General features: G+C 32.7%; 1 protein-coding gene across 2 annotated transcripts in view; it reads left to right on the top strand.

The window, feature by feature from the left end:
- The window catches only part of LOC126770954 (allatostatin-A receptor), a 134,335-nt gene that overhangs the window by 106,833 nt on the left and 14,323 nt on the right, over positions 1–13,179 (top strand). For both annotated transcript variants that reach the window (XM_050490582.1, XM_050490583.1), the window contains exon 3: positions 4,835–5,744. In XM_050490582.1, coding sequence (XP_050346539.1) covers positions 4,917–5,744 — 828 coding nt within the window. In that variant the 5' untranslated portion in view covers positions 4,835–4,916. The remainder of the gene's footprint in view (positions 1–4,834; positions 5,745–13,179) is intronic.

Genomic DNA, 13,179 nt, shown 5'->3' with positions numbered 1-13,179 from the left:
CATGTGCTTAATTTGTGTATATGATTCATCTCGTGCTCGGCTGTGAAGGAAAAAATATTAAGGAAAAGTGCATGTGTCTAATTTGGCCCCATGTCTACTTATTAAACAAAAAACCTTGAATCAAGTATTCTTGTTTGATAGTAGAACGTATGGAGATTGTTCAGTACATCCATTATTTAATGAAGCTTATTTTCATTTTGACAAAAGCTTTTTGTTTTGAACGACAAAATATTCCTGTCTCAGAATTATTCCAATAATATTACTGTTAAAGATGTGACAAAATGTCGGTATTGTTTTCGTTATAGATAATAAAGGTGATATGGTCTTTTATCTTTTGTTTTAATAAAAGATCACATAACTCGCCACGTGTATCTCGCGCGTGTACATCGAACAAGCGCCACTGAATTTTTATGTGCTTAATTATAATTCTTATGACTATCGGCTGTGAAAAAAACGTTATAAAGAATCTGCACGAGTAGGATGTATATAAAAAGAAGATAAGGAGATAAGGACTATTTATTTAGCCCACTTGTGGGACATACTGTCACAGTAGGATGTTCCTAACTATGTATTTTTTTATAGTATAGGTATGCGGACGAGTTAATGGGCCACCTGATGGTCAGTGGTCACCAACGCCCATAGACATTGACATTGTAAGAAATGTTAATCGCTTACATTGCCAATGCGCCACCAACCTTGGGAACTAAAATGTTATATCCCTTGTGCCTGTAATTACACTGGGTCACTCAACCTTCAAACCGGAACACAGCAATACAAAGTATTACTGTTTTGCGGTAGAATATCTGATGAGTGGGTGGTACCTACCCAGACGAGCTTACACAAAGCCCTACCACCAGTAAAACAGTCGATGTTACAAGCATAAATTTACAATCAGTCTACCTACATTTTTATTGACTTTAAAATATGAGGATTTAGATAGAATTATATAATAGCCGCCATATTGCGAACATTATGTTCGAATTTCGAAAGTTACATGAACTTCAACATTTTCTTATATTTCCAAAAAACTTTTACCGTATCATATTATATCCTGGAGGTATGATAATTTAAAATTTAATCATATATTCCATATAGTCGCCAAAAGATTCGTAATAAAAGGAAAATTAACTGGACACAGACGCCAGCAATATTGTCCTTTGTGCCAATTACTCTAACTCCATTCTAACTCCGTCTACTATGACTTCCTGCCTAAAACAATTTAACTTGATTTTTGACCTTTCGGGTCAGCATTTAGGTAATGATTTTATTTTCTCTCATTTAAACTATTTGTCATTGTATATGTGCGAAAGTGAGTTCCGTTGTTACGCTATTACGTCATAAGTATCATCGACAACTTACTATGAAATTTTGCTGACACGTTGGTTACAGAAAATATACACGCGCCCCCCTCATTTGCGAGTAAAGCTGCAGTCAAAAACTAGTGGCATTTTATTAAAATACATTTTGTTCCAAGTCAATATTTTTCTAATTTCTATGTTCGATGCATAAGCTTTTTGATGTAAACATCTTGCATTATGCCTCAGTAGTATGACTTGTATGAGGTGACGACAAATGGCATGACTCTCTGCTGACTCTTTTGCCGTCTTTCCCGCCGCCATCTCCATCGCTGCTCTGTAGCTCGTGTGTGGCGCGTATACTATACTATGCCGTTATTATGCATAAATATAATAATATAAAAAAGATAATAATTATATTAATGAAACTTGTTTTCAAAAACGATTTTGTTAATTTATTTTACTTCATAAAATTTCTTTACTAATAGATTCAATAACCATGAATTGTAATGTTTCACGTATGCCGAACGTCCAGTGACCGCTATTTTTATACATGTATTTATTGAATTAAAATTAAATGATTTTTAATAGAAAAATTTCTTTTTATCATTAATTAGTATGTTTGTATTGTAGTAAAACCTAGTACTAATTTTCATTTGATTTTATCCTTGACCGTATATACACGGTATGCACTGATGTATCATTTTATTTCAACTCGCAGACGACTCATAATAGTGAAAGAAAACCTTTTAGAAGATTGCATTACAGTTCACTTGAGATTCGATTCGATTTCTCGTCTCAAGACATAAAAAATCCCTCCAAGTTTCTGACATATTAAGATGAAAGCTGCATTGACTTCGATAAAGCATTTTATTTTACAAAACTAAAATTGGAACGATTTATCACGTAACGTATAAATGAAAAAATAGTAGTTCGGATTTGATAAAAATGCTTTAACTGAAATAAAATATCTACTGTTGCACTAACCTCTTCTCTTGAGATGAAAGTTTGGAAGTGCTTACACCATGCTGCTCCATTACGGGCTTGGAGGATAGATAAGTGGCAGAATTTCATACAACATATGCAGGTATCTTAACGGTGTATTATTTTTTGAACCCAGAACATTAAAAGAATTATAACACATAAATTAAGTACATGAAAAATCAATAATGCTTTCTCGAGTTGCCTATTCCTTATTTAAAACGTTCACGCGTTCTAACTACTGGACTATCTCAACTTGATAGGATTATTTCAGATTTTTATAATATCTCCACTGAAGCATAGATCGACATATTCAAACCCCTTATAGCAATACGATTTTGCCATCATTTAAAGCATTATTAAATTCAAATGATAGGAAAAAAAATTATTACATAAAAGGCTATGTAACAAGATAAATTTTATAAAGTGTATGAGAATTGTGTCCTGAGGAAAAGGCCTGTTATTTTTACCCATGTCAAAACCGAAGGTTCTGACATCCGCAATATTAGATTTCATAGGGAGGTCATATAATCATATTACCTTGGACTTTTAACCGAAATTAGTTTTGTCAAAATGCACTCGTTGGTTAAAGTGGCTAGTTATTGCTGCAGATTCTGATTTTCGGTACGATCCCGGGTTGGGACATTAATAAGTTATTAGTTTTTTTTTGTAAAAAAACATTTTCAGTACTTTCTTTCCAATTGTGTCGGATTGCCGTCCTATTGGATTATGTAAGTGAGAACTTAAACACACAATTAAGTATTATAATATCTCATACGCACTTAGCTATTGTCCTATGAGAATGACCAATGAAAAAACTATAGAAGTAAAGTATAGAAATACGAGCACTTTTTAATCGTCACAAGACAAGGTAAGAACGCGTGAATTTTAACCGACGATTGTGGGTTTAAACCCAGGCAAGCACCACTGAATATTCATGTGCTTAATTTGTGATTATAATTCATCTCGTGCTTGATGATGAAGGAAAATATCGTGAAGAATCCTGCATGTGTCTAATTTCACTGAAATTCTGCCACATATGTATTCCACCAACCCGCATTGGAGCAGCTTGGTGGAATAAGCTCCAAAAGCTTCTCAAAAAGGGAGATAAGGCCTTAGCCCAGCTGTGGGACATTCACAGGCTGTTACTGGTTACTGTACTGTACACAAGACAAACAAACTAAATTTAAAGTTACGACTAGAATGTAGATGTAACGAGAAGACCCGACAAGAAACTCAGTAGTTACTATTAATTTATTCAATACAATTGAATTATAAACTATTTAATTGAATCAAATTGACTGTAAATTAACTACAGACATTACACGAACTGCAACTGCAAGAAGAAAGAAGATATTTAACGATAATATAATAAATGAGTAATGGCACTGATCCAGACGGGACTACTATCGCTTATCCGTATGGGAATTATCTATTTCTATAGCCGTTCTCATTGGATAATTGATAAAAATGGTATCAATTATTATTATTTATTTCAATGAAATGAAATGTAATAAGCGCCATATATCCAAACGGCATTGCTGTGGCAATTTTTTTATTAATACGTATCATATATTTACGCTTTTAACGTATTATTATTTTAAATGCATAACAATATTTTAAAGTGATTGCAAAGTTTAAATGGTATATTTATATGTTGATAAGTGCCCGAAATATCATAATTTCACTTGAAAATATGTTTATATAAAATTCTGTATAGTAGCTTCAACATGTCACAATGTTTTATAACAACGGTTATGACTTCAAACAAAGCGGTGCATCACTTTATAATGATGATGACGTCGTGTAATTTCCAGGACAAAGAGTGTAGTATAACAAATAACCAGCTTGTGTCACGTATAACAAAGTTACTCAAAACGTCTGATGCTGGCAAAATTTAATAAACGTTGAAGTTACGCATAACTTCCTCTATGCTATGCTTTAAATGTTTTATCTTTTCTTCATTCTATATTATAGTCCATAATTTGTTCGTAGATGGTTTTATACCTCTATCAAGTCAAACTTTAATTAATTTATTTATTTAATCTTAGAAAATTATGACATGTACAAAAATATTTCTCACATTAAGAAAACGTCATACACCAATCAAGTCTTCACAAATAATTAAATCAAAAATACATAGCAGAAAAATAACAAATTAAAATTAAAGATTATTTAAAATTTTACGGAGTGTGACAAATTAACAAATAATTTAGTAAAATATAATAAATATACAAATTCAAAATCTATTCAAGGTGACAATTTATGGTGACAATTTATTTTACATTTCAATTCCTTTAATGACATAAAAAATAAATCAAGATCATTGAATTTATTAATATGGTTTATGCATGATCTGTAAAAGAAGAAATTATCTTTAATGAAATAAAAACTAATATAATTATAAATTGGATTCTTCAATCCTATAAATAATATTGTTAATGCAATATTCAATTATTTTATTTTCAATAAAGTCGCGATCATGGATCTCTTAAATAATACCTATGCTTAATTCCTATTTCTTTATCTATAATAAATTTCGTTTTTTCTCGTTTCAGATACGCTATCGAAATACAACACCCGAAGAACTAACGAGAACAACAAACATAAGTTGAATATGATCTTCTAAAATTCACTAAAATGGAGTCTTCAGAAGACGAATTCTACAGTATATGTCTTAATCTCACTAGCGAAGAAATCGCCAGTGTTGGTGGATGTAACTATAGCACGGAGTTTGAAAATGGCGAGTTGCTTGAAAAGGTCGTATCCAGAGTTGTACCAATTTTCTTCGGTTTTATCGGAATTGTCGGACTGGTTGGCAATGCATTGGTTGTTCTTGTTGTGGCTGCAAATCCTGGAATGAGATCGACGACAAACCTTCTGATAATAAATCTAGCGGTAGCTGACTTACTCTTCGTTATATTCTGTGTACCTTTCACAGCTACTGATTATGTGATGCCGCGATGGCCTTTCGGCGATTGGTGGTGTAAAGTCGTACAGTATTTCATCGTAGTTACTGCCCATGCATCCGTATATACCCTAGTCCTGATGTCCTTAGACAGATTCATGGCTGTGGTGCATCCCATAGCGTCAATGTCTATAAGAACAGAGAAGAACGCACTTCTAGCAATAGCCTGCATTTGGGTTGTGATTCTTACAACAGCGATTCCTGTCGGAATATGTCATGGCGAGAGGGAATATTCATATTTCCATAGAAATCATTCTTCTTGCGTATTTCTGGAAGAACAGGGTTACAGCAAGTTAGGATTTCAAATGTCCTTTTTTCTATCATCCTATGTGATTCCATTGGCGCTAATAAGCGTACTCTATATGTGTATGCTGACGAGACTTTGGAAGAGCGCACCCGGTGGTAGAGTGTCAGCAGAAAGCAGAAGAGGGAGGAAGAAAGTGACGAGAATGGTTGTGGTGGTCGTTGTTGTTTTTGCGGTTTGCTGGTGCCCAATACAGGTGAGATTTTTTACTTATATAACTTTAACTATATAGTACTTTTGTATCTAATATATTATTATTCTTACTAATTCTTAGACGAAAGTAACAGAAAGCAGCAGTAGTTTGAGAGATACATGCTACCACATTATATTGCGGTTACACCCGTGCAAAACTTGCGTTTCTACTTGTTTGTTTTGTGGAAGCGTTGAATTGTTTATATTTTGTAATAACATAGATTCAATATATGTGGAATATTTTAAATATTTCTAATGTAATAATATGACATGAATATATTAGTTAATAAAGAAAAAGCTGAAAATAAGGTAGGAACTTTACATGTAAAGTTTAGTAAAAATTTCGGTACAAATTTAATACGTAAAGATCATATTCCTTCGTAACCTGGTATTAAGCAAATATTATATTAGCGGTAAGGCGAAGTCTTTGAAGAAACTAATTAGCTTAATATCAAATAACCAATCAAGAAATTCAAAAACAAGCAATTCGCGATTACGCAACGGCATACTATTACAACCACAAATCCAACTTCACTTTGATGAAAATATCTTAAACTTTCGAAGTAAAACCGCAACGTATCTTGTCGAATTTCTAAATTATTTTAATAAAAGAATTTGTTACGTCTTTGGAGAACAATCGGGTGTAATTAAAATAGGTATTTTAACCACCTAAGGACATCCGGACATATCAGGATTTTTATGTTTTAGAGGAATCGTAAGAGTCCCTGGTTTATTTTATATGTATCATTTTATGTCAGCGTCATACACTACGCAGATCATTTGAATAATGGCCATGTCAGATTAGTCGAATAAAGGAAAACCCTTCAGTGACTGGTAGATTAAATTCAAAATGGCATAGTCATTTACTTAATAACTTAGTTGTTAACAATTTAATTTTAGATAGACTTAAGGGCTTAGTTTGTTGTAAATTGAATTCTCTCAAACTGCTCCTTACTGTATCGAGTAAGCGATAAGAGTTTATAATTGGAATGAGAAGAGCACGTAAAGCCATAATAATCCGAACTCTTGCCAGTCGTATTAGACAGCCGTTCCATCGAATTATTACAATAAGTTCACCATGGCTAGTCTCAGCATCTTCATTATGTACTCACTATCTTATCTTAAAGATAAAAAATACTATCAAAATTGAACAAAAATCACCTGTTTTCCGGTTTCATGTGCCAAGTTCCAACATTGGATCTTAAAATAGTATTTTAAATTAAATATAAATTAAGAACAGCCGGGTAGTTCATTAAATTTATTACTACAAAACGGGTGATCTTGTCAATAAATAAAAGGAAATTAATGATTCTGTAACTAGGTCAATGTGTGTCTTAGTGTGGTATAATTATAAGGACGTAGCGATTATAAAGAATTACAATTTTACGAAACGTTTTAATAGAAAAAACGAAAGTAACAATCAAAGATATCAGCGCTTTACAAAAGCCTACAATAAAAAAACTTAGGTGGGTCTGAATTTCTTTCAATATATTATTCAAATTTTCTTACGACGTTTTTTAACGCCGATTAAGTTAGTCAAGGGAATTAATAAAAATTTGACTTCTTCAATCTATTTCGTCATGTCGTTTTAATTTAAATTTAATAAATTGATATTCGATCAGCAAGTTTTTAGCCTGCACTGTATCGATGCACTTGTTTATATATGCAAATTAATTGATAGAAATTTTTGAATACACGGAGGAGTGAAAGGGCTATTCGCAGGACTTTAACCTAAAGCATAAGTTTAAGTTATGTATAAATTCAAAATAATATAAATATTGACATTTTACCCCCCTCCCCCCATATCATTACACATGCTATTTCTTATATGCTGAAAATTTAGCATACCTCGAGAATAAAGCATTTGGGGGCTTTTTTTTATATACTGATTTTTTTAAATAGATATGTATAAGAGTTAATGGCAAAACAATTTGCCTCCTCTGTCGATTGATTTCCTTTTCTTTGGCAGCTAATGACATCATAGTGTTATCAATAAAAAACGGAAAATAGAGTAATATAGATTGTTCGAAACAAGCGAATTCATTTACATTGGTTATACTCGAATTTTCAATAATGATTTTGTTCAAATTTCAACTACTACGTGAATATTTATTAAACAGAGAAACGTCAACGATTAATACTTGGAACGTTTGGAAGATAAATTATATTACGATCAATGTATCTCCATCAAAGCAATTAATACAACAACTGCTGTTTTCTAATGGCGAATTAAAAATAACTTATACTTAATGTTTCAATGTTAAATGATACTTAGAGAAGATATAAATAAATTTGAATTTTATATTATAAATTCTTTTACTTGGTGGTGTACAAAACAAGCCCGTTTTGGTAGGTACCACCCACTCATCACTTATGCAACGCCAAACAGCAATACTTAATATTGATTATTGTTAAGGGTGGGTGAGCCAGTGTGACGTCATGCACAAGGGATAATACATCTGAATTCCTAAAGTCGATAGCTCATTGACAATGTAAGCGATGCTTAATATTTCTTACAAAGCCAATATCTATGGGCGATAGTGATTTACTATCAGGTGGTACCTCTGTTGCCGCCTTAATATATTATATAAAAATATATACTGACATTTTAGATCAACTTGATGCAAATTTGCGAAAGGTTTATGTACTGCAGATACATAAGTTATTACGTGTAAATTTTTTTGAACAATGTAAAACAGTAACAACTGAGTGAGTGAGTTTCTTGCCGGTCTTGCTCGGTGGAATCTACATTCCTGTTACGTTTATATTACAATTAAAATTGACATTATAAAATGATGATTAAAAAGTGCTGCCTAATTCAATAAACTGTATTTTGATTTTGGTTTCCATTCGTTTGCCCAACTACAATCGTAACCACAGATAGCTATTTGAACTACAATTTACTGAAAGTTCTCCCATATCTTTACCGCCTGCCAAGCGCATGCCGTCCACACAATGTTTTGCGAGGTCCTTCAGCAACGATAAATTTACATTTATTTGCAATTATTATATTATTATTAATCAAATACTATATTTATCTTATATTCTTTTGTTTACGAATTTATATATGGACTTTAATGTTGATGACGAATTCCCTGATGCAGTTAAAGTAACAGCCTGTATAATGTCCCAATTATAGTCAAAGGCCTCCTTTCTCTCTGATGGAGAAGGTTTGGAGCTTATTCCACCACGCTGCTTGAATGCCAATTGGTGGATACACATGTGGCAGAATATCAGACGTACTCTATATTTTTAACTGGAAGTGAATGACACTAGCAAGATGTCGGCGGTTGCTTAATGGACGTTGGCGTAATATTAAGAAAGGTCTTAAGGACTTCACAGTGATTCAAGACTCACAACATTATATCCGAGCCATAAAAAGCCATGGTACATAAAAAGCCATGGTACATAAAAAGCCGAGAAGGCTCAGGGGTAAGAACGCGTGAATCTTAACCGATGATCGTGGGTTCAAACCCGGGCAAGCACCACTGAATTTTCACGTGCTTAATTTGTGATTATAATTCATCTCGTGCTTTACAATGAAGGAAAACATCATGAGGAAACCTGCATGTGTCAAATTTCACTGCAATTCTGCAACATGTGTATTCCACCCACCCGCACTGGAGCAGCGTGGTACATTTACAGGCTGTTACGGAACATTATTTCAACACGATTGTCACGTAGATGCGACATATTTTATATGACTATGATCTTAGTGTAATAAAAACAAGTAATAACTAATATAAATATAATATTAAATGAAATATATAAATTAAATTCCTTTAAGCTAAGTCAGACTGCGCGGAGAATATTTTAAGCTAAAACAATTTAGGTACCAAGTTACCATTTAGGTGCTCATTAAGATTAATTATTTACCAACGCGGTGACCTAGAATATCGAAATTTACCTAAATTATAGACTTATAAGTCGCTGAATATTTAAGTTAGTACTTAATTTATCAAATCTGGATAAGTTTTAATTAAGTTCAAAATTTGATATATGTATCGTTGAAAATCAGAGTTTATCTAAAAACAGCCTAAGACATAGATTTTGAAGACAAAAAAATGGGCAAAATATTTATAAATTCAATTTAAATTACGACAAAAAGGAGAATAACCAAAATCTTTCTTCCGGGCCTTTGATCAAAATCTATTTCAGCGAAAACCTAACATGGGACACCAAGCGGCATGTCATTTTTTTTTTTCGAAATTACTTATTGCTGTTGGCTTAATTGGCCGATAGCGTCACCGAGCGGGCGACATGACATAACATGCGTATAAACGCATTTTTCGCATAAAAAGGCACAAATACACGACTTTTCATTCAGTTATAACTTTTTACTGAATGCATATTTTTTTGCGGTCTGGTTATAATGACTCTATAGTACTATTTTATTACATAGGTCTCGTTAGTGATGGAAATTTGGACTAAGGTCCATACATTTTTAGTCATTCTTCTTTGTGAGATTTGGAGTTTTTTCTACCACCCTGTTCCAATGCGACTTAATGAATACAATAAGGATTGATACTTTGCCTTGAATGTCTTGTGGATGATGTAATGAAAGGCAATTGAGTATAGATATATGTATTGTAATATAATTTACAATATTTAATTGTTACGACGATATTACAGTGCGATGTTAGAATGGCGACTGGCGACAGAACATATAATAATGTATTAATTGACAATGTAGCATACCGAATATCGACTTGTTTCTAGGTGCCATTATGGACAGTGATTTTTGCTTACATTAATAAAAGTTAATACGTAGGCACAATACAGTAACCCTAAATTTACAACACCTTATTTTAACATCTAAAAACACGAAAAATAAACGCTTAAAGGAAAATATAAGCTTAATGTTAAATTGACAATTCTAGTATTTCATTTGGAATTTGGTGTCAAATTGGCGCATTCTATCTTAAATACAACGAGCTAAATACAATCCCACTTAATTTACGAATGTTGCGCTAAATATAATGTTTACATCAGTGAGAATTACCAAGAAAATCGATTATGTCACACGGACGGACAACAAAGTCTCACTGTAACTATAAAATATATTTATAAGCGAAGCACATGTAAGTAAATATTACATATATTTATTTTATATTTTAGAACAAAAAGACTATTGCTTAGATTTTTAGATATATATTTTCATAAAAAAACTATAAAAAAACAGTTGCTACATATGTAACAAACCTTTTTTTTACGCAGTAAAAACGCATTACGCGTTTCCCACAGAACACGTAACAGTGAACGACACGAACACGTAACACCCACGGAAACAGTGGGTGGGTATGTGGGTCTCGTCGGTGTCCAAGGCGTCGAGTGCGCCTCGAACATCGGAATACCCACTAAAAGACCAGCGGTACCCTTTTCGTCTTAACGAGAAGCGCCACGCGATCGCTTGCACATGCAACCGTGACAATATGTTACAAGCCTATTTGTATAAAAGATGTTACTTAATTATTTTAAATTCACATTTGCTTAATATATGTACTGTAGATGTACCTTTTTAAGTAATAAATACTTCGAAAATAGGGACCGTCCCAGTAAGATACTTTTACTACCACCAGCAAATTAAGGATCAGACTATCAAAGCAAGACGGACTGACAAAATAATCTTCAACTACCATTTTTTAAGGATACCAAAATTACATACATTCATCGATTATTATATATTATTATTAGTTTAAAGTACGTACTACTAGAATACTTCTTATTACAATTATAGGCTATCTTACGTTTACCGCAAATCGTAACCATACAGTAATTTAGATGTGTAGTGGTATTGGTGAGCTAATGTTGGATATTCGCATGAATGGTTTAGATAACGACCAATAATATCAACCAAAGTGAACCGGTGACCTCGTTTGTTGGATTTAAAGATAATCTCCTGGGCCCCCTTTCATTTATGAAAACAAAAACGAATCCCTCTGTTGACTCGGATAAAAGCATTCGTTTCATCCGGAAAATAGTTTCTTTTTAATCTGACAAAGAAAATAAAATATTTTCAAAATTAACCTATTTTATATACAACAATATTATTTGGGCTTTGTGAATTCGTTTTCGTTATAAAATTCAATGCAAATGGAACATTAAATGTATGGAACAGTTAACAGAACACAATAACTGTGGTGATGATTTCCTCCTGACCCGATTTTGATCACGGCAGCAAGTCCCAACTGTGAATAACCAACCGTACATGAGATTTTTATATCGCTCAAGCGTCTCCGTTCACCTGTGCACTTTTAATTCCCTCGATATCATAATTCAATCAAAATCAAAATATTATTTACTCAAGTGGACTTTTAATGCACTTATGAATTGCCGGTTCGGAATGTAGAATCTACAGATAAAAACAAACAAGAAATCCAGTAGTTACTCATTTCCACCATTTTAATTATCAAATATAAATAAATGTAAACATATCATGCTTGGTAATCAACAAATACTAACACTTTTTTATAATTCATATTATCTCGAGTTGAGTAACGAGACGACATTCCAACACCAAGGAAGATACAGGTGCAAGTCCAACACCAAAATTGTCACTTTAAAATTTAAAGCTGATTGAGAAATTTCAACAGAAAAACCCAATAACTTTTTATTGGTCCGATTAGTGCTTGAATCCAGATTGCACAGCCTTGTAAACTATATGTAAGACCTACTGATTTAGCAAAGTAACGAGTACTATTTATAGTTAGTGTACACTAAAGAAACTGAATAATAAAAAAAATGAAAATACGTAAAAAATTATAAGAAACAGTGTCAAAAAATAGCGTATCGTCAGCTACGTAATCGCGCATCGAGCCCCCACCGTTTACACGCTTAGACGACTTACGACATCGATCGCATAAACTACTGTACGCCATATAAAATTTGTACTTAAAATAATAAACGTAGTGTCAGAAATAAGTGTATCACTGGAATAATTCATCAACAAGCAGGTTATTGCTTAACATTTATCTCATTTAGATCCCAGCGTCACATGTGAAAAATTCGAGATCACCCGATGAAATTTTCCTTAAAATCAGTAAATTGTAAATTAGCTTCAATTTAAATACATTTTTGTTCCGTTATAAGACAAATTGGTAGTAAGATTATACCTTTATTTGCGGGACAATTATGAGGGTACAAAATGTCAGAACCAGATTGTCACGTGCTTGAAGATGAAGTAGGACACTGTAAGCATATTTATAGACTAAATTTAGTTTAATTATCCTTTGTGCGATGATACAGCGAAAGAGTATAAAGGTCTTACTGTTTTGAAGGGCCGATATAACTTGAACACGTGAATATGCGGGCGCGGTCGTGGCATTGAGTTTTGATTTTCTCAATTTGTGCTTATAATTTATTCTAAACAGTAAATAAACCAGCTTATATCGAATAAGAAAGATAACAGCGAAAAGATTTTTTTTTAATTACTCAACATC

Source organism: Nymphalis io, chromosome 9 (assembly GCF_905147045.1).
Source record: "Nymphalis io chromosome 9, ilAglIoxx1.1, whole genome shotgun sequence".
NCBI lineage: Eukaryota > Metazoa > Arthropoda > Insecta > Lepidoptera > Nymphalidae > Nymphalis > Nymphalis io.
This window is presented reverse-complemented; position numbering and strand designations above follow the sequence as displayed.